Source organism: Callospermophilus lateralis, chromosome 10 (genome assembly GCF_048772815.1).
Source record: "Callospermophilus lateralis isolate mCalLat2 chromosome 10, mCalLat2.hap1, whole genome shotgun sequence".
Taxonomy (NCBI): domain Eukaryota; kingdom Metazoa; phylum Chordata; class Mammalia; order Rodentia; family Sciuridae; genus Callospermophilus; species Callospermophilus lateralis.
In genome coordinates this window covers 123240826-123264364 of record NC_135314.1, presented here as the reverse complement: position 1 = coordinate 123264364, position 23539 = coordinate 123240826, and the positions used below count along the sequence as shown (strand labels likewise).

At 37.9% G+C, this 23539-nt stretch overlaps 1 protein-coding gene across 1 annotated transcript in view; it reads left to right on the top strand.

Moving 5' to 3' along the window:
* Positions 1 to 6108: 6108 nt before the first annotated feature.
* Positions 6109 to 23539, top strand: part of Il20rb (interleukin 20 receptor subunit beta) — a 32495-nt gene continuing 15064 nt past the window's right edge. The window contains exons 1-3 of the mRNA XM_076867075.2: positions 6109 to 6174; positions 9901 to 10018; positions 21962 to 22088. Coding sequence (XP_076723190.1) covers positions 6109 to 6174; positions 9901 to 10018; positions 21962 to 22088 — 311 coding nt within the window. The remainder of the gene's footprint in view (positions 6175 to 9900; positions 10019 to 21961; positions 22089 to 23539) is intronic.

Genomic DNA, 23539 nt, shown 5'->3' with positions numbered 1-23539 from the left:
TCTTTTCTGTGACTAAATAGCAATAATAAATGGAAAATTAGAAATTATTTTCAGGTATGTATTTGTCATAAGCCATTGTAAATACCAAGTATGTTGTGTATGCTGTTATTTTTAAAAGTTCATTCATTATCTTCACTGTACTATGAAACAGATGGGGCATGGGTTAGAAACATCTTAACATAATTTTTAATTACAACTGTTGAAACAAAAAAATCACTCGATTCTTAAGAATTTTCTTTGTTTTTTTTTTTCTTGTTACTCGAGAACAAAGCAGTCTCTGAGATACTGAGCTTTTAAAAATATAAATGGCTGCTCTGTGTTACTTTCTTTTTCCTAGTGTTACTTTACCAAAGCATCTTGTATTAGAACATGTTATATTGATGCCTGTGTGAAATAAATTATGAACAAGTTTTGGGGAAATAGGAGACAATAAGATATGTAGGGCATTTTGGTTTTCTTCCTCTTCAAACATACATTGTAAGAGACAGTATTTCCTATTTTTATTTCCTTCTTTCAATGTCCACCCCATCTCACCCCAATTCCATGCTTGGAATCAAATCCAGGGCCTTCTATACATGTTGGCAAGTGCTATACTACTAAGCTGCTCCCAGCACCTCCTCTTTTCAGCTTTGGGTTTTATTGACTGAGACACTAAATTTGATATAAACCTGAGGGGGGGGGAATGGAATGTGCTTATGGTTAGGTAAAATTACATTATTTTTAAAGTCTTATTTTTGTTTAACAAGTTGTAGTTTAGGTGAATGGATGACAGGCTTCTGTAAAGTTTTTTTGTTTTTGTTTTTTAATATTTTTTAGTTGTTGACGAACCTTTATTTTATATATTTGTATGTGGTGCTGAGAATCGAACCCAGTGACTCGTGCATGCTAGGCAAGGGCACTATCACTGAGCCACAACCCCAGCCCTTCTGTAAAGTATTGAATCCACTGCTGTAGGCCACGGGAAACAACCATTGTATTTTGTGGTGACCATTATGCTGAAAATTTACTAAGCAAAGTAACCATCATTTTTTTAATTCAAAATACTTATTAAAAGCACATAACTGGGAAACATTAAAAAGTCATATTTTCAAAAATTTCTCCTATATTACCTAAGTATATGAATATTTCCATTTTCTGCTATTTTAAACAGATAATACATCAGAGTTATTGATAGTAAAATTTAAGTTGTGAAATGTATATTTTTAAAAAAATTAAATCTTAAAATCATTTAAAGACTGATGTTGCCACTGGGTGGCAGCCCTGGCTTTTCCCACTAAGCAACAGAAGTCAGCAAATATAATTAAGACAATGGTGTATATCTGTTCTTAAAATCTTTTAGTTCATATTTTATTATCTTTCTCAGTGCTTTATTAAATTAATTATTAGATAAGTTTAACGGAAATAAAAGTTATGCTTTTTTGGCTGTAAAAATCACATGAATATAAATTGAGGAAAACAATTTAAGAGAGTAGAATGACTAGGTAGTAAACATCCTTTTTAACATTTAATGATGCTTTCTCTTATTCTACCAACTCTTCATTATGAAAAATGAAGATGAATGCTTAATTTTAAAAGGAGCAATTTGTATGAACAAATATCAACTATTTATAGCAAATCCCCCACTTAACTGATATTAATAGAGCATGATTTTGAGGAAGTAGCTAGAAGTGGTTTAGCCCTGGAAGCAAGGTACATGTTCCCATGCCATGTAGAGTTCCCAGGTAACATGCCAGTAATAGCTATTGTGTGCTCATTATGGGATAGAAGTTTTACTGGGAAGTACTTTGAACTTCATTGTTAATCTTACGACAATGACTTTTTATAAGAGTAAATTTTACTTGAAGCAATTTTTTTAGGAATTGGAACAACCTTACAAAACAGCTTCATAGCTAGGTAATAATAGGATTTGTGTTAGGAACCAAGTTTCCTCATCCCCAGACTGGTGGTATCAGAAAATACTGCTCTGCGCTACTTTTAGACTAGGAGGAATGTCCTAGGAAAAGTAGTGAAGTTTTCTATCATATAGGAGGTGATTAGTTATCAAATTTAAATGTACCTAACACATGTAGCCCTGTCAACCCACTTCTACAAATAACTTCTCCAAAATCGAGGAAGGAGCTTAGTAATAAGAAGAATGGCTATTGCTGCTGTAACCCTTATTTGTTTGTAGGTCCTTAGGAGTCAGCTGGATATATATGTTCACACATGTACCTAGTGGTATTAAAGACTGTTTCTCAGGAAGGGTGAATGCAAATCTATTGCCATTACCAGAAGGATAAAAAGGCCTAGCAGTTGAACGACCTGGGTTGTTAGAATAAGGTCATCCTTATAGATAAATGTCATATGAATTATTTCTAGCTGTAATGCTCTGTCATGTTATCCAAAGGTAACAAAGAAGCAAGATTGCCACTGTCTATGTAGTTCCTTTGTGAAAAGTAGGAAGAGGCACCCTTTTCTCCCAGCAGGAGAAAAAGCCCCTTCCTATAAAGAAATTCAGAATTTTACCCCCTTGTCTTGACAGAGTGCCTTGTTCAGGTTTTAACCAAACATAGTGGCCTTATAGGAGTACTAGTTGACCATACAGTGCTTGAAAGAATTAATGAGGGGCTGCGGGTCTAGCTCAGTGCTACAGTGCTTTCCTTGCATGTGTGGAGCATTAGTTTTGATCCTCACTTAGCACATAACAATAAAGGTATATATAAAAAAGAATGAAGCCTGGGAGAGTGGTGCAAACCTGTAGCCTCAGCTACTTGGGAGGCTGAGGCAAGAGATCCTGTGAGGCAACCATGGGCAACATACTAAAATCCCATCTCTAAGGAAAAAAAAGAAAATAGCACTTTTTTTTAAGTGGAGGGTTTCGGCATAAAATTCAACATTTTCTTCTTTAAAATGAGAAGCTGGCAGTACTGTAATTCAATTCCCCTAATAGCAATCAGCTGAAACCCAGTACAGGTGGTCCCCTTATTATTTTTTAACATATTTTATGTGTTGTTGGACCTTTATTTTTATGTGGTGCTGAGAATCAAACGCAGTGCCTCACACATTAGGCAAGTGCTCTACCATTGAGCCATAACTCCAGACCCCCCCCTTATTCTTTTTTTTTTTACTAATGTGAATGGTGAAAAAAATTCAAATAATAAAGCCCCTGTCCCTACCTATCTAGTTCAATTTCCAAATTCAGTTACTGTTACTCTTCATTTTTTCTGTTTCTTGAAGAATTTGAGACTTGGGATTTTGAAATTTTCATTTTTTAGAAACACTTCTGCATTGTCCAATGAATTTGTGTAGCATTACTCATGCTTTGACTTTTTCCATTTTAAATACTTTGCTAGAAGATAAGAGTTCTTTGCATTTTTCTAAACTTACATATTATATACATAATATGTAAATTTAGAAAAAAATATTTATTATATGGCAATGCTGGGGAGTGAAACTTGGGCCTTGTGTATGCTGTCATTTTTTCTTAAAGGGATATTCAGTATAGGGTAGATGATATCATTTTATGTTCTGGACAGCATCTGGTGTACTTTTAAAGCATCAAATTATTGATTCTGTGGGAAAACATCATTAGTTTTTGTTACAAGGTAGGAAGTATTGGCTTGCTCCTCTCCTGATAAGCTGATTTTGTTGGTGTTTAAAAGTTCATGTGACTCACCTTTGCTATATTCTAAAAAATTGACAGACAAGCAAAATATGTACGCTCCACACCCTAATTTCTTGCTGTTACATGATCTATACCAGCTAAATGAGGAATTGTGTATTTCTAGTTTACTTTTCTGTTTCTCTTTTGATCTGAAAGTATACACAATTTGCTAAGACTTGTTTAATGAGTAGAACCTACGCTGTGCTTGGCACATTTTGAAGAATAGGAGGAGGCATTTCAGTTGCCCTGTTTTATACCAGTGTATTTTTGAGAATGTTTGCTGGGTAGAGCATTTTCATCACATCAGATATTTCGGAATTAGTCTGATGCCTACAGTGGTTTACATAAATATTTATCTGCTAGACTGGCTGATTTTTATGTTTGCTCTCAAAATTACTTAAAGAGCAGGTAAAACTTATTCTTTTGAAATAATGTTAACAAATTTTATATATTTTAACTAAAATGTCACAATACTCAATTTCCTCTTTCCATGTTTTCTTGTACCTCTTGGAATGATGACTTTCAGACAGGAAAACAAACATTTTAAGTAGACCTTTTAAAGTAGATGTCTTAAGATGTTTAGTTGCTTTACATAATCTTTTGGGCTCAAATAATTTACATCATAGACTATGGAGAAATTTTGGCAGATAGCCTTGGAAAATTATGGAGATAAAAGGGTGATTCCAGAAAATGACTATTAAGGATTGTCCACTTAAATATAGACTAAAACACAGGAATAGTTATAAAATTGATGTTTTTAGCACTTCTGGAGGAAATTAATAACCCCTGAATGAGCATGACTTCTCTAGAGTAAATGATGTCAAACAAATTGGTTTTGATGTTTTCTAGTCTAGAGTAAGGGGCTATTATAGACAATAAATGGTAATTTCACCAAGGCTTATGATAATCACTTGGTATAAAGATGAGAAAAAAGTATTTCTGAACTGTTGGACTCAATGTCTCACACTTGAGGGCGCAGTCCCTAGCCCACGGGCTCTTGGGAGATGGTGGACCTAGTGGAAAGAAGTTAAGTCATTGGAGGCATATATTATTGCATGTGTGTATATTTAAATAACTTCAGAGATGCTATCCGTCCAACTAACTCACCGTAAGTATTTGATTGCTCAGCTGCCAGGCTAGTCTCACCTAGCAAAATAGTAGTGAAAAAAATGGATAGCGCTTTCATAAAACTTACGTTTCAATGATGCAGTGCTTAATGGAGTAGAGCTCTGAATTAAGAATAGAACAGGTTGATGAAGTTGTAGAGTTAAGATTGAGGTTGTTAATGTGTACAAGCTGATCAAAGGAGGTCTCATAAAACTGACCCTTGAGCATGTTGTGTGCTCTGCTTAACAGAAGGATTAACCAGTGATGAGTGAAATAGAGCAATAGCAACCATTATCATCATGATTTATAGGTCACTGTTTCTGGTTTTTAAAAATTTAAATTGATTACAGTGGCATTTTAAAATTTAAATTTGGAAATTTTAATCAAAAAAGGATTCTCTGAATAAACCCTCATTCACCATCTTAAGAGGAGTTGGGGGGATACTATAGACAAAATAAATTTAAAGGAGGGCACTTTTAGATGTAGGGTTTTACTTGGTCACATCCTGAGGGAAGAATTGAAGTCAAGGGAAATTAAATTCTTGATGGCCGGACAGTAAATATTAGGGAAATTGAAAAACTAGAAGTATGTTCAGATGAGGTTAAAAAAAGAAGGATGCAAGAGTTCTGAATTGGAGCTGGAAAATGGTGTAGAAATTACACCTGGAAGGGCTGGAATTGTGGCTCACTGGTAGCTCGCCTAGCATGTGTGAGGCCTTGGGTTTGATCCTCAGCACCACCTAAAAATAAAGATGTTATGTCCAAGTACAACTAAAAATAATATTAAAAAAAAAAAAAGAAATTATACCTGGAACAGACTTCTAGGGAATTTTAAGAGTCTGGACAAAGAATTTCACTATTTAAATTCCCTATTTTACTTCCAGAAGAAAGAAAAACCATTGAGGAGTCATTACAACTACATGTTATGTGTGCTAAAATAGGACCTAAATATTTAGGAATCTTGGTGTGGGGGAAGGAACTATTCTATGGTAGGCAGGGTAAGGGAAGTTTATAGGAATGACGTAATTAACCATGTGGCCTGTGCCTTGGCACCAAGGCCTGTCCTGGACTGGACAGCTCTAAGAATATATAACTCCAGTTTTGCATCGTAGGTATTTTCATTCGAATCCTTCCCCTATGCAGGGCACTGGGAGTTTACAAGTCTCTTTGTCAAGTTTTCCTTCCTCCCTCTCAGCCTCTCTTCCTTTCCAGAAAAACCTTTTACCTGCTTGCTTTTCCTTCCATAATTAACTTTCAAAAATTTAAGTGGCAAATAGTGTATTAGGAAACAAGTCCATTTCTCGACTGTACCTATTTATGATAAGAAATCAGTCTATTCTTCCAGCAGATATCTTAAACATGGATGATTCTCCAGCTCTGTGGAAGACAGTGCTTGTCGTCAAGAGCATGGCAGTGCTGGGCAGGGTTGGGCAGGGTTGTCTTGGAAGGGACCCGTGCCCAAGTAGAACCAACTATCCATCTTAAAATCTACAAGTTTGGTGAACATAACATTGATGACTTAACCTCTTTTTTAAAATTTTATTTTTTGTGTCACTGGAGTACCTTTCCTTTTCTCATTCTTCTCAAATTCAGTGTGTTTTCCTCTCAACTGTTCCATCCTTGCACTTTGCTCATGTCATTCTCCCACATTTTTTCCCTATCAGTACACTTAGATGGGTATATTCTTGGAGCACTGTATTGAAGCCTGTCTATGAAACTTTGCTAAGTAGACTCTTGCATCACTCACTAAACTGTGCCCCTCAGACACATTGCAAGCACTCCTTTGTTGTTAAGGTGAATGAAAAGTACTTGGGAGTTTGGCGGACTTCAATTGGATTTCCTGTCTGCATCCCCGACTAGCTTTGTGATCTATAATAAGCCAATTTCTCTGAACCCAGTGTCTTGAGACTCAAACCTTACCTTAAATCTGTTGTATAATGGGAAATGTGAATAATGTATGGGAAGTACTTAGGACAATTCCTGGTAGATAGTAGATATCTAGTACACATTCACTTATATTGCTAAGTTTTTTTCCCCTGGATTTAAAAAAAGAAATCAGGGAACCAGAACTGGGAGAATAAAGATTGGAGACAGATGTTGATGCCATGTATGAAGCATATACAAAGCACTCCAAGTTGGGATGTGCTCATACCCAAAGGTAAGACAGAATAGGATCAGATGCTGGAAGAGCCGTGAAGGATTGTGTAAGATGCCAGTAACCAGAGGTCAGGGCCAAGATATGGTGACCACTGACAGTGCTGGAATCATGCACCAAATATTCTTGATCATGGTGCAGTTAAAAAAGAATTCGGCTAGTATTATACACCCTTCTGCCAAGTCCTGTTTTAAATTACTATCTCATTTAATTCTCAAAATGGTCCTATGAGTTAGGTGCCACTATAATTGTACCCAATCTAGAGATGAGAATACTAAGGCAGATAGTTGAAATGACTTGCCTAAAGCAGCATAAGTAAGTAGAGGAGCCTGGATGGCAACTTAGGTATTCTGGCTCTGGAGCCCATGCTTTTCACAACTTCCTGGTAAATATCTCCAACCAGAGATATTGCTGTTCCAGAGGTAAACCCAAAGAGAAGCAGCCAGCAAAGGGCCAGCCAATCAGAGTCCTTAATGTATGCTTATTAACATCAAATGATGGAACATACTACTTGTGAAGGCCTATTCTGTTCCCTGCACTGTGCCAATGGATTTTGTCTGCATTCTTTTATATGCCCCATCACTATTATACAAGCCATTATTGTACTTATAAATGAAAAGAAAAAAATGGGGCTTATGGAATTGTTTTTTTTTTTTCTATTTTGTATCAAAAGAGAACTACTATATCTGTTCCTCAACCCATCTAGCTTCTGATCCAAGGCCTCCACTGAAACGCCTCTTGCTGAGATTACAAATGAATTTGCAGTGCTAAATCCAGGGGACACTTTCTGATGTTCAGCTCACTGGTCCTCTCTTCTGTACTGTGCTGTGATAGTCACTTCATCTTTCATTGCTTCCAGACCACAGTTTTTTCTAGGACCATTTCTCTGACCCGCTCCCCTGCCCCAACCCATTTCCCTATTTCTTTTTCTTGCCCTGGTCTGTAAATGTTGGTCTTCAGGAGCACATTCACAGCCCTTCTGAATCTACATTTTCCTTGGATGATCTTATCCACTACCAATGAAATGCCAGAGGCAGGGGAGACGCTACCATACCCTTGACACCCATCAGCTTCATTTGGAAGTTTTTTGTTTTAGACAAGGTCTTCTGTATCACCCAGGCTGGTCTTGAATTCATGGACTCAAGCCATCCTTCCATCTCAGCCTCCCTGAGTAGCTCTGACTATAGATATGCACCACCATGCCTAGCTTACCTATCACCTTGAGACAAAGATTAGAGACTTCTGCCCATATAAGCATCTCAAATTCAAGTGTATCAAGTTGAACACATGCAAGCTTTTCTTGCACCAACTCAACCCTGACCCCACCCCACTCTGCTCCTCTGTTGTTTTAGTTGAGGTGCTGACATCCACCCAATTACCCAAACACAGAACCTGTAAGTCAAGTTTGACTTTGCTTCTGTGGCCCTCACAATCCTCTCAGATATCTAGGAGCTGAAATTCTATTTCCTGAAATTCTACCTCCTTTGAATTTGCTCACTTCTCTCCACAGACAAGAGAGACCTAATGTTGGCCATCTCTCATCTAGGTGTCTGATAGCTTTGGTCCTCCAATCTGGCCTCCTTCGCTGCTTTCTCCACCCTAGTCAGAAACTTTAGGAGTTCAAATATAGAGAATATTATGGCCAGGTTTGAGCGTTCAACCCGTTTTTTGACCTTTACTATTCTCAGGATAAACTCAAAGCCCCTCAACAAGACAGGGAAAGCTCTCTGGAAATCTGTTTCAGTCTTTGAGAACTATTTTTCTTGGGACTCCAACTTTGTTCTCCATTTGCACCAATTTTCTTCCAGTTTCCTAGTCAAAGTGCCTGACTGTTTTTCTGGGTTTTGTTTGTTTGGTTTTGGTTTTCCCTCCCAAAGTTTAATAACCTCAAAGTCACCTCCTTCAGGGGGCCTTCTGTGATCCACAGACTGGATTAGATCTTTCTCTGTAGTGCTCCTATATTCCTTATGAATATTTCTGTCACTGAATTTTCATTATTTATTTATAATTATTTGCTTGGGCATTGTCACTATTTGGGAGGTTCTTGTTGATATCAGGACCTATTGAATTCTCAGGATCTAGCATGTAAAAGGCCCTCAGTGGATGCTTTTGTTGAATGAATCTGAATGACTTTCCCGAGGTTAAATTGCAAAGAACTTGTGAAACTGTAACCAAAATATCTTCTACTGTAAAACTCATGTTTATTCCACTATGGTATTTGCACATTAGGGTGTTTAAACTCATTGAAGAGTTAAGACTCTGTTAAAAGGTTTTCCTTCTAGCTTTAAAAATTGATTTTACTTTTTTAATAATCTATTCACATGATTCACTCATCAAAAGGTATAGTACTCAGTAAAAAGTCTTGTTCCCATTTTTTGCCTCCAACTTCCTACTTCCCCAAATAGCCCTATGAGTTAGGTGCCACTTCTGTGGTCCCTCTGCCTTGAGATAACAAATCTTGTCAGTTTCTTATATCTCTTTCTAGAATTTCTTTTTGCAAATGTATGTAAATATGAAATTTTATATTCTTTTTTGCCTTTAAAAAGGTATTGATTTTTTTTAACTTCCCTATTTTTTTCTGAGGTGAGTATTAGCAAAAAGTGCTAATCAGTACCCAGCTTGAATGAACTCACAGGAAGGGAGACTTGGGAGAAGACAGCTATTGGATGAGGGGAGAAGAAAATCTGCTTACTTACTGACCTCTTGGGACACGCAGGGGCCTCCAAGACAGAGCCTGTGGTCCAGATAACTCCCCCAGGCAGATTCTCAAGCTCCTTAAGAGTTACCTTGTCTTTGGAACTCTCTTAGGCCACTCCCCTTGATGCAATATCTGGGTTTGGGCAGAAAGGAGGGTGCTGCAGAGCCCGCCCCTTCTGAGCTGTTTGGACAGCTCCTCTTTTCAGAACAATTCAGGCTTCACTGTGACTCAGACCTCAGCTCAAATCTCTGCTCAGAAGCAAGATGGCTGAGATGGACAGAATGCTTCACTCTGGAAGGAAAAGGCATTCCAGGTCAAATTAAGTCTGCCAAACCCCTTCACTAGGGTTCTAGAAGGAATCTGGACAAGTTTTATGATGTGGTTTTTCTACGCCTTGATTCCATGTTTGTTCATAGGTAAGTATGAATTAAAATACATCTGGTTGTTTGGGCCTTCGATTAAGAAGGTGAAAAATACTTTCCCAGGGTTTGGGGTTGCAATACCTGTATAGAACATTTTATGTCTGTTTTTAAAAAGGTTTCTCACCTCTTACATCAGCATTCCCACATCTCAAAGAAAAGAAAAGCCCTGCACTATGTTTGGAAACCTCTCTCCTAAGTGTCTGCTGAACTATCTAGAAAGACTTCATTAAAATAGTCTAAAAGTTGGCATAGCTCTGTGCATTTTGCTTTTTATCTCATTACCTGGTATTACAAGGTGCAATGGAATTCTCAGTCTATTTATCTATGCTGTTTAAAGTAACATAATTAAGGATTCTAACAAAACACATGAATAGACAATTTGAGAACTTAAATTTGGGGTACAAGCCTTATAAAAATTGGATTTCTTTCTTGGTCTTTGCAGAAAAGGTATTCTATAGCATTTTAGAAAATATTTGGTTGGGGAATTTTCTCTTACAGTACTATTACAACATTTTCTCTACTCCACTCCTGGTTGCATGTATGTACCTGCTTTATTGGTCCAAAAATTGCTTTATTGGTCCTTAACTGTTGGTATTTCTCCATGTCAAACTGCATTTAAGAGAAATTTTTAATTTTAATACCAGTCACTTTGTGATGTCAGTGGGAGTCTCAAGTTAGTTGATTTGGTTTGTTTCTTTCAACACAGAACTAATATTCTAGTTTGTTTAAATCAGGTAATAAATCAGGCAATGTTTAGAATTGGTTTAAACATCCAACTTAGTGTTCCTTCCTATTCCCAAATCCTTCACAGCTCTCAGTTGCACAGGACGTCCAAATTTTGCATGTCCATTTCTCATAACACAGTACATTCAGACCCCATCCTGTATTTATTTGATTCTCATTCTCCTTGAAAACATTCGGATTGCAGGCAGGTGCTGTCTTCACAGTCAGTACATTCTATCTGATTTCCTCTTCCTGGTCTTTATATATAATTTCCCACCAGAAGCACTACCTCCATTTCCTTTCCCCATCCCAAGTCCATGTTCCCATAATCATTCCAGGCAGATCCTTCTCCCTGCAGACATTTCCCAGAACTCTGTCCTTTGGCACTTGACTCCATGTGCTCTAGCTTCGTTAGGTTGCTTTGCTTTTCAACACAGAAGAACCTGTATGTCTTTTCTGGTGTCCCCCAAACCCCTAGCACAGGTCAAGTATGCTGGTTGTTTGGTAAGTTAGTTAGTTGATTGTTTAATTTTGGGGACAAAAAAGTTGCCAAAGGCAGAAGATGGGAGGCCAAATGACAATCAGAAAGGTTAACATTTTTTAACCTGACATTTTCTTCATTGAATTCAGTCTTTTGAGGCTTTTCTTAAAAAACTCCTGTTTCAAACAGACCTGGGGGTAAGTGCTTTCTTCTGACACTTAACAGACTTACAGATAAACAAAAAGAAATCGGTAGTAGAAACCAAAAGATGTCAGAGTCAAAAAGACTTAAAAGTGTGAATTTTTGCTTTATCACTCCCTTGTTCAGTGACAAGATCATATAACTTTAGTTTTCTCACATGTGAAGTGGTTATCACGGTCACCTTGAAGTGTGGAGGAGTTAACTAAAATGATGCAAACAAAATCACTTTGAAGACTTCGATGGTGGTGCAAACAGATGGTGGTGTCAGCAGATAAGTGCAGGTTGCTTTTTTGCAATTTTGACCACTTCCTCTGGATTGTGTAGGTGCCTGTGAGGAATTCTGCAAATTCTAAATGAACTTCTGTTGGTAACTAGATCACTGAACAGATGGGTAGTTTTGTTGCTTTCTTTCATAGAAATCATTTGCCTTGCTTTGTTCCTTCCAGTAAGAGTATTGTATTTAGGAAACTGATTCTTCCTACAAATAATAATCACATTAATGACAATGACAATCACAATTGCTGTTTCTGTGCTCCAGTTTGGTAAAAAATATACTCTTGACTTCTCACATCAATCCTGCAAGGCAGTTGTTATTTCCCCCATTTTACACACTAGGAAACGGACTTGGAAACCTTCAATTATTTGTCTAAGTACATACATTCTAGGAAGAGGGGGAATTGGAATTTGGTTCTGGTTTCTCTAGCTCCAGAAAAAAACTGAGACATTGGGCTGGGGATGTGGTTCAAGCGGTAGCGCGCTCTCCTGGCATGCGTGCGGCCTGGGTTCGATCCTCAGCACCACATACAAACAAAGATGTTGTCCGCCGACAACTAAAAAATAAATATTAAAATTCTCTCTCACACACACTCTCTCTTAAAAACAAAAACAACAACAACAACAACAAAAAAAAACCAAACAGACATTGACACAGGCAAAGGGAGGAGGAACAAAGTAAAGGAAACAGTAGTGCCTTTTCTGATGCATTTGACTTGAAGGTTATTGAAGGAAAAGAATGGTGGAAGAGGACTCAAATGAAGGGAGTTGACATCAGACCCAGCTGGGTCTCTTACAGGGAAGAGATGCTGATTTCTGCCTAGAAAGTTTGCCCACAGTTCATGGTGGGCAGCCTTCATGCTCCCTTCTTTTTTGTGACTTAAGATTTTAGGATAGAAGTGTTCAGCATAAACCTTAGAGCAGCAGAAAGGACTAATTTAAGTTGGATGAGAGATTAGGGGGAAAAAAAAAAGTAAGACATAAGCTGTTTCCCAAGGAAGTTAAGACTTGCTTCAGTTCTGTTTTTATTCAGAGCACCAGATTCCGAGCTGGGTGCTGATTAGCAGAGAGATGAAAACAAAACAAAACAAAAAATCCAAAAACAGTCCTTTGTTTTCAGATAACTGAAGTCTTTGACATCTGGAGTTGAAATGTAGTATTAATTATTCTTTTGGCCACCAGAAATAAGGTCTAGATCAGTGGGTCCCAATCTTGAATGAACATTGAAATCACCTGGAGAGCTTTTTACAACCAGAGATTCTGAACTAATTTAGGATGTTGCTGGGGGCATTGGGGTTTTTCAAAACTTCCTGGATGGGGCTCTTTAAGAGAAGTGGTTGATTACAGGGCTGGGCAGGGAGAATACAAGATGAGACAGGAGTGTCCTGTGGTAAGTAATGAAGGGCTCTGAAGAGGACAGGGGAGGTAAATTCAACACCACATGTTGGATTGAATCCTGGAATGGAAAAAGACATTAGTGGAAAAATTGGAAAAACCTAAATAAAGTCCGGAGTTTAGTTACAGTAACACACCAACACTGGTTCCTTAGTTTTGGTAAACGAGTCATGGTTGGATAAAATGTTGGCATGGTGGAAGCAGAGTGATGGGTATATGAGAACTCTGTGTACTGTCCTTGCATCTCTTTTTCTGTAGATCTAAAATTATTTTTTAAAAAGTCTATTAATAATAATTACATGAAAAGGGGTGAAGAATAGAGACAAGTCAAATGGACACAGGAGTCAAGCTGAAAGAGTCCCCGGTGTCCAAAGTTGGAACAATTTGAATAATAAAATAATAACAATGTATTGGTTTTAATCATAGAATAAAATAAATAGGAATCCATAGTGGTAGAAATAAATAATTGAATAGATAAACAGTGGAGAATACTCTTTCCTACCAAATTCCAATTAAATGAAAAAAATCACTATTAGTACATAATAACAGTACTTGTTGTAAGAACTCTCCACCAATAGATGCAAAATTAATGCGTGGAAGTTTGAAGAGAAACAGAATATTTACATAGTCTCAAAGCATTTCTCCTAAGGTGCTAATTAACACTAAAGGGGAAATTGATGGCTTTACTGTGGAGACATTGCCTTAACAAAGTGATCAAGATTAACATTCTGGTTAAAAGACATACCGACATAGTGTGCTCCCTGTGAGGACATGGCAAAATGTATAACCTCAGTCAAATCATGTGAAAGCATCAGACAAACCCCAACTGAGAGACAGTCTGCAAAACAGCTGACCAGTACTCTTCAAAAATGTCAAGGTCGTAAAAGACAAAGACACACTGAGAACAGATTGGAAGAGACTAACTATTTGTGACAACTGAATGGGGAGTCCTGGACTGGTTCCTAGGGGCAGTGCAAAGAGCCTTAGGGGAACTAGTGAAGTGTGAATAAAGACTGAAGCTTAGTTAATCATATTCATCAATATTAATATCTCAGTTTTCCAAATTGTACTACAGTCATGGACCCCTGGGCCCCTGAGTGAAAGGTGTGTGGGAGCTAACCGCTATTTTGTAATTCCTCTGAAAGTCTGAAGTATTTCAAAATACAACTAATTTTCACCATTTTACTGGGCTAAGATCAGATTTTGGCAGGACTGTGCTCCTTCTGGAGGCTCTAGGGGAGGATCTATTTCCTTGCCATTCCTAGCTTCTAGTGGCCACCTGTGTTCCTTGCACACGGCCCCCTTCCATGGTTTGTATGTACCACCATTTGTTTAACCATTCACCTATTGAAGGACCTCTGGGCTGATTCCAGTTTGACTATGCACATTCATGTGCAGGATTTATATTATGAAAATTTTCATTTCCCTAGGATAAACACCTAAGAGTGCAATTGCTAGGTCGGACAGTAATTGCATGTTTAGTTTTACAAGAAACAGCCCATTTTCTAGAGTGAAGGTACTATTTTACATTCTTACCAGTAATGTCTGAGGGATCTACTTTTTCTGTCTCCTTGCCAGCTTTTGCTTTTGTTATTTTAAAAATTTTTGCCAGCCAGGCATGGTGGCATATGCCTATAATCCCAGCAGCTTGAGAGGCTGAGGCAGAAGGATCACTAGTTCAAAGCCAGCCTCAGCAACTTAGTGAGACCCTAAGTAACTCAATGAGACTCCATCTCTAAAATAAATACAAAAAAGGACTGGGGATGTGGCTCAGTGGTTGAGTACCCCTGGATTCATTCCCTAGTGACCAAAAAAAAAAAAAAAAAAAAAAAAAAATGCCATTCTGATAGTTGTATACACTGCTATCTCATTGTAGTGTTATTTTGTTTTTCTGTAATAGCTAAATATGCAATATTTTTTTCACTGCCTATTTGCATGTGATAAATCACCTTTGGTGAAATGCTTCTTTGTACCTTTTGCCCATTTTTTAATTGGATTGTTAGAATTTTTTTTTTTGCAGGTTTTCTTCCTCACCTAAGCAACTTTATATTATTTATTTATTTAAATTAGCTATATATGACAGCAGAATGCATTTTGATTCATTGTACACAGTTGCAGCACAACTTTTCATTTCTCTGATTGTACACGATGTAATGTCGCACTATATGTGCAGTCATACACGTACTCAGGGTAATAATGTCCATCTCATTTCCACCATCTTTCCTGCCCCCATACCCCTTCCCCTCCTCTTCCTCCCCTTTGTCCAATCAAAGTTCCTCCATTTTCCCATGCGCCCCCCCACCATTATGGATCAGCATCCACTTATCAGAACATTTGGCCTTTGGGTGTTTGGGATTGGCTTATGTCGCTTAGCATGATGTTCTCTAGTTCCATCCATTTACCTGCAAATGCCATAATTTTTTTCTCTTTTAATGCTGAGTAATATTCTATTGTGTATATATACCACAGTTTCTTTATCCATCCATCTATTGAAGTGCATCTAGTTTACTTCCACAGTTTAGCTATTGTGAAAAGAACTGCTATAAACATTGATGTGGCCACATTACTATCAGTATAGTATGCTGATTTTAAATCCTTTGGATAAAGACAGAGGAGTGGGATAGCTGGGTCAAATGGTGGTTCCAGTCCAAGTTTTCTAAGGAATCCTTTTCCAGACTGGTTGCACCAATTTGCAGTGCCACCAGCAATGTATGGGTATACCTTTTTCCCCACATCCTCTCCACTTATTATTGCATGTATTCTTGATAACTGCCATTCTGACTGGTGTGAGATGAAAGAGTAGTTTTGATCAGCATTTCTCTAATTACTAGAGATGCTGAACATTTTTTCATATATTTGTTGATTGATTATACAGCTTCTTTTGAGAAGGGTCTGTTCAGCTCCTTAGCCCATTTATTGACTGGGCTATTTGTTTGTTTGGTGTTCAGTTTTTTGAGTTCTTTATATATCCTGGGGATTAGTACTCTATCTGATGTGCTTGTGGCAAAAGTTTGCTCCCTTTCTGTAGGCTCTCTCTTTACTTCATTGATTGTTTCCTTTTCTGAGAAGAAGCTTTTTAATTTGAATCCATCCCATTTAATTCTTGATTTTATTTCTCATGCTGTAGGAGTCTTGTTATAGAAGTTGGGGCCTAATTTGACGTGATGAAGATTCGGGCTTACTTTTTCCTCTATTAATTGAAGGCTCTCTGGTCTAATTCCTAGGTCCTTGATCCACTTTGAGTTGATTCTTTTTTGCATGGTGAGAGATAGGGGTTTAGTTTCATTTTGCTGCATATGGATTTCCAGTTCTCCCAGCACCATTTGTTAAAAAGGCTATCTTTTCTCCAGTGTATGTTTTTGGGATCTTTGTCTAGTATGAGATAACTGTTTTTATGTGGATTTGTCTCTGTGTCTTCTATTCTGTACCATTGCCCTACATGTCTATTTTGGTGCTAATACCATGCCATTTTTGTTATTATAGCTTTGTAGTATAGTTTAAGACCCGGTATTGTGTTGTCTCCTGCTTCACTCTTCTTGCTAAGGATTGCTTTGGCTATTCTGGGTCTCTTATTTTTTCAAATGAACGTCATGATTGCTTTTTCTATTTCTATAAGGAATGATGGGATTTTAATTGGAATCACATTGAATCTGTATAGCACTTTGGGTAGTATGGCCATTTTGACAATATTAATTTTGCCTGTCAAAGAGCATGGGAGATTGTTCCATCTTCTGAGGTGTTCTTCAATTTCTTTCTTTAGTGTTCTATAGTTTTCATTGTACAGGTCTTTCCCCTCTTTTGTTGATTCCCAAGTTTTTTGCTTTTTTTTTTTTTTTGAGGCTATTGTGAATGGAGTAGTTTTCCTAATTTATTTTTCAGAAGATTCATCACTGATGTATAGAAATGCATTTGATTTATGGGTATTGATTTTATATCCTGCTACTTTGCTGAATTCATTTATTAATTCTAGAAGTTTTCTGGTGGAGTTTTTTGGATCCTCTATAGAATCATGTCGTCAGCAAATAATGGTAGTTTGAGTTCTTCTTTTCCTATTTCCTATTTTCATATTCCTTTAATTTCTTTCATCTGTCTAATTGCTCTGGCTAGAATTTAAGGACAATGTTGAATTGGAGTGATGAAAGAGAGCATCCTTGTATTGTTCCAGTTTTTAGAGGGAGTGCTTCCAATTCTTATTATAATTCTTGGAGTTGAGTAGATTAGTTCCTCTGCTTTATTTGCAAAATTATTTTAGTTTGGGTTAGCTGCTCAACACATGCTGAGTGTATATATATAGATCTACACACACACACACACACACAGAGAAGAAAAAGTAGTTTTGGTTATTCTAATTCCTTTGCCTTTTAAAATAAAATTTACAAAAACAACCTTGACAGGCCTTTGATAGAATTGTGTGAAACCTGTGTGTCAGTTTGGAGGAGAATTGCCATCTGAACTATTTTGAATATTCCAATCCGTGAACATGATATGTCTCTCCATTTATTTAAGTCTTTTTTAGTTTTTCACGTCAACATTGAAAACTTTTCTCCATATCAATCCTGATATATTTTGTTGGATTTGCATTCATGCATTTCATTGTTTTTTGAGTGATTGTAGTTTTAATTTCTATGTGTAAATCTTCATTGCTAATCTATGGAAATATGATTAATTTTGTTTATCTTATGTCTTTCGAACTTACTTGGAATATCAAGAATTGTTTTTGTTCTTGTTTTATTCCATGGGATTTTCTACATACGCTATTATATCATCTGTAAATTGAGGGAGTTTTACTCCTTCCTTTCTAATCAGTATTTTTTTTTATTCTTTTGCATTCCTTAATACAGTGACTAGAATTTCTAGTATTCTGTTGAATAAGAGTGGTGAGAGTGGAAATCCTTGCCTATTCTTGCTCTTAGTGGGGAAGAATTCAGTCTCTTACTATGTTGCTAAAATCATAGCTGTAGACTTTTTGTGGATGGTCTTTCTCAAGTTCAAATAAACTCCTTGCTCTTTTTAACTGAAGAGAGACTTTGTTTTGTTTTAATCATGTATGAGTGTTAGGTTTTATAAATACTTTTTCTGTGTCAACTGAAAAGATTATGTGGTTTTTCTTCTTTAGTTTATTGACATGGTGGATTGCACTAATTGATTTTTAAATGTTGAACCACCCTTGCATACCTGGAAAAAATCCTACTTGGTCATAATTTTTATACATTATTAGATCTGGATTACTAATATTTTATTGATTTTTTTGCACCTAAGTTCGTAAAAACACTTATGCAAGTTATTTTTGTTTGGGTTGGGGCTGTATCTCAGTGGTAGAGAATTTGCCTAGCACATACAAGATTCTATGTTCAATCTCCAGCACTGTAAACAAACAAACAAAGTATAAATTGTCTTTGTCTGGTTTTGCCATCAGGGTAATACTAGCCTCATAAAATAAGTTGGAAATTTTTCTTTCCTCTTCTATGTATTGAAGCAGTGTGTGTAAAGTTTGTGTTAATTCTTCTGTAAATGTTTGGTAGCATTCTCTAGTGAAACCATCTGGGTCTGAAGACTTAATTTTTGAGGGCTTTTAAAGTATATAATTGAAGTATATTCATGAATAAATTATATTAATACATAATTTTTATTATATGAAATGTAGCCTTACATTTATACAGCTTCATATTTCCAAAATAGTTTTTTTTTTAATTTTCCCAGAGGAAGGATGTCAGAGGAGACCATGCTTCACCCTCCTGTCCCACCCCCACCCCCACATGGCCTTTTTCCTTTCCATCTCTTTGATGATTTCAAAGTGAGGAATTGGGAGGTCAGGAAGCCTCCTTGTGGGTGCCCCAGGTGTTTCCTCATAGGGCTGATTGTGGCTAGTACGTGTGAGATGAAGGTGTATCACCAGTGTCCTACATTAGAGAAGAGGCAAGGGAATCAGATGAGGTATCCCCAGAAGCCCCCTGGCCCCATTTCTTTGCGGTAAGAGGGCTTGATAACAAACAGCAGGTGCCAATATGGAGATAGGCACAGAGGGCCCCAGCTGTCCCCTCACTCCACTGTGCTGTCGATGTTATCACTGTGATTATAACAGCAAAGGGAGGCAGGTGTTGGGCATTAAAATAGGAGCATGTCAAATGGAGAAGAGAGGATTTCAGTAGAGGGTCAAGATCACTCTGGTGTTACCTGCAAGGCTGTGCTTTGGGGTACCCAAAGTCCTGATGAGAGTAGATTCAGCTTCACAGGCTTCTTTCATTCTGAGCAAACCATTCTGGATGCACCGCACACATCTATGTGAGCAGATACTTATGTCCCAGATTGGCTCATGGCCTTGCAATTGCTCTGGGGTGGAGTCTCTAGGCTGGCTTAGCACCTCTTATGACTGGACTCACTTCATAGCTGACCTGAGCGTACACTCCCCACCTGGAAGCTGATGCCCCATTTTGCACTGTTAGAGGTCATGAAGGGATGTGCTTTCATACCAAATGTTGGCATGAGCAGGAGAGGAATATGACAAGAAGCTGGCAAGAGCCTGCATGGGTTTGCCACAAAGGAGTGGGAGGCTCAAGTTGCTTAAGGTGACATAGCACATGACTGCATCAAAGCCTGGAATAAGGGCCTGTCATAAGCAATGTCCTTCAGGGTTAATGTCCAGAATATATAAGGAATTCAAATAGCAAAACAAACAAAACACCCAAGTAATCTGATTGAAAAAATGGATAATAGATCTAAATAGACATTTATTTTTAAAAAGACACACAAATGGCTAACAAGTATATGAAAAATGTTCAATATCATTAATCATAAGGTAAATGCAAATCAAAACCATAATGATTTAACACCTCACCCCAGTAAGAGTGACTATTATCAGGGTTGGGTTGGAGCTCAATGGCAGAATGCTTGCCTGGCATGTTTAAGACTCTGGGTTTGATTCCCAGGACAGACCAAAAACAAATGTCTATTATCAAAGAGATTAAAGATAACAAGTACTGACAAGTATGGGAATATTTGCACAGTATTGTTAGGAATATAAATGAATATAGTGACTATTGAAAACTGTGTGGAGCTTTCTCAAAAAATTAAAAAATAAGAATACCACATGATCCAGCAATCCTACTACTGGGTATATATCCAAAGGAAATGAAATCAGTATGTTGAAGAGATATCTACATTCCCGTGTTCATTGCAGCACTATTCACAATAGACAAGAGATGGAAATAACCTAAATGATAAATTTATAAAAAGACAAAACTGTGGTACATATACAGTGGAATACTGTTTGTCCATAAAAAGGATGAAATTATTTCATTTGCAACATCGTGGATGTAACTGGAGGATATTACATTAAATGAAACCAGGCAGACTCAGAGATATTACATGATCTCATTCAGATGTGGGATCCCAAAACGTGGATCTCATAGAGATTTAGAACAGAGTGGTGATTACCAGAGCATGGGGGGAGTAGGAGAGAGGGAGGGAAGAGGAAACAGTTTGGCCAACAGGTACTAAATTATATTTAGATTTGAGAAATTCTGATATTCTGAATGGCAGCTATTATGAAGACAACAACCATAAGTGTTGGGGAGGGTGTGGGGGAAAAGGCACACTCATACATTGCTGGTGGGACTGCAAATTGGTGCAGCCAATATGGAAAGCAGTATGGAGATTCCTTGGAAATCTGGGAATGGAACCACCATTTGACCCAGCTATCTCTCTCCTCGGACTATACCCAAAGGACTTAAAAACAGCATACTACAGAGACACAGCCACATCAATGTTTATAGCAGCACAATTCATAATAGCTAAACTGTGGGGCCAACCTAGATGTCCTTCAGTGGATGAATGGATATAAAAAAATATGGCATATATACACAATGGAATTTTACTCAGCAATATGAGAGAATAAAATCATGGCATTTGCAGGTAAATGGATGGTGTTGGAGAAGATGATACTAAGTGAAATTAGCCAATCCCCCCCCAAAAATGCCGAATGTTTTCTCTGATATAAGGAGGCTGACTCATAGTGGGGTAGGGAGAAGGAGCATGGGAGGAATAGATGAATTCTAGATAGGAGAGAGGGGTGAAAAGGAAAGGGAGGAGGCAGGGGATTAGCAAGGATGGTGGAATATGATGGACATCATTAACCAAAGTACATGTATGAAGACACAAATTGGGTGTCAATATACTTTATATACAAACAGAGATATGAAAAATTGTGATATATATGTGTAATAAGAATTGTACTATATAAAGACATGAATTGGTGTGAAAAAAAATTCTGATATTCTATTGCACAGTAGAGTGAGTATAGATAATGAAAATGTATTAGATATTTCTAAAAGGCTGGAAGAAAGGACTTTGGATGTTTTTTTCCCCACAAAGCAATAATACATGTTTGAGGAGATAGATACTGATTTGAACATTGATTTGATTTGACCATTACACAATATGTGTGTGTATCAAAGCACCACGTGGTAGGTGTACCATAAATATGTACAATTTTTATATGTTTGTTAAAATAAGAACATACATAACATGCCTACATAATAGGCTTTGGTTTTCTCATTTGTATAGTGAACCAATGGTCCTTAGTCCCAGTAGGGTAATGAGGATTAAAGGAACAATCTAGCACATAGCTTAATAGAATATAAGATCTTGCTTAAGATTGCCCATTATTATGGTTAATATGCCCTTTTATCACAAAGGCAGAATTATAATTATGGTAGCCAAAACTTAGCATTAGCACAAGTATGATAAAATTAGAGTTGTCATCATTCATAAACCTGTGTGGCCTTTCACTGGACGCTACCAGTCTGAAGCTGTGGCATTCCCCCATTGTCAGCCACCCCTCAGCCTTCCTCTCTGCCTTCACCCAGATGGAGTGGCCAGTCTGCCTGCCCCTCAGAACCTCTCTGTGAACTCAACCAACATGAAGCATCTCTTGACATGGAGCCCAGTGATCCTGCCTGGAGAAACAGTACACTATTCTGTTGAGTATCAGGGGTGAGTGATTGGTTTTTGTTGTTTGAATAATTTTTCCTCCCTCAGACAGCAATTGGTTTCTGGAGACACAGCCCCTTCCTTCTTGACTCAAGGAGGCCCTTGTGAGCCCAGGGGTGGATTATCTCCAATGATCTGCCCCCTCTGTGTGAGTGGGCATTGAAAGAGTCAAGGAAGCAAGGAACTGCCCTTTGGTTTTGACAGTGAACTCTCTGGAAACATGAATGTGTAGACATACATTTTTTTTTTTAATATTTATTTTTTAGTTATCGGCGGACACAACATCTTTGTTTGTACGTGGTGCTGAGAATCGAACCCGGGCCGCACGCATGCCAGGCGAGCGCGCTACCACTTGAGCCACATCCCCAGCCCATAGACATACATTTTGTTGTGGCTTCTTTTCAACAGTGAGTCAGCTGTCCAAAGAGTTTGACCCTGACTTGAGATGGACAAATCACTGGAGACCCAGATCCTTTGGGAGGAGAGAGAGATCTCAGTTTTCTTGACTATATATAGTCTTGTACTTAGAAGCCGAAACAAATATTCGCCCTAAAGATCAGCTGGCCCTGGGGCCTACCAGGCTCTAGTCTTCTCCAGGAATTTGCAACTGTTGAGTAGTGACAGCAGCAGAGAAAGTGCTCAATGTATTTCATTAGCAGTAAATACAAACTGATCACATTATTAGAATATGTAGGTATTGTAGGCTCAGGACACAGCTGACAACATTTCTGGATATAGGGAACTTAATATCTGAAGGAGGAGATGGGCAGAAAATATAATAGGTCCATTCTTTTTCAGTGTGGTATCCTTTAGCCACAGGGAGTTATTTAAGTTTAAATTAATTTAAATTCAACTCAAATATCTGCTTCCCATTCACACCGGTCACATTTTGGATGCTCCAGAGCCATACGTGGCTTAGTGGCTGCCATATTGAGCACTACCAGTACTGAACATTTCCATCAGTTCAGAAAGTTCTACTGGGTAGCAATGCTTGAGGCAATTTCAGAGAGTGATTTGTGCTAGAACAACTGTAAGGCTGAGGCAAAAGGGCTGACTCTGCAGCTGCTTTTTAATAGGTGGTTGGAAAGGCCTCTCTGAGGTGGTGATCCTTACATCAGATCTGCAAGGAACCATCCCTGTGCACGGCAGGGACAGATCATTTGAGAGAGTGAACAGCTGATCAAAGGTCCTTTGGAATTAAGAGATCAGCATTCTGGGAGAAATGACCAGGAGGTCAGTGTGGCAAAAATCTCTCTCTTCTGAGCTGGGTGAGAGAGAAGGCCAGAATCTTATAGCAATGGGGATGAGTTTGGATTCCATTCTAAGAGCTGTAAAAAACCATGGAAGACAGAAATGTCATGGTATGCTGAGGGTGGTGAATGGCTTGAGGGACAGCAAGAGTGGAGGCTGGGAGACCTCAGCAAGGCAGGACATGAGGGTGGCTGAGATAAGGG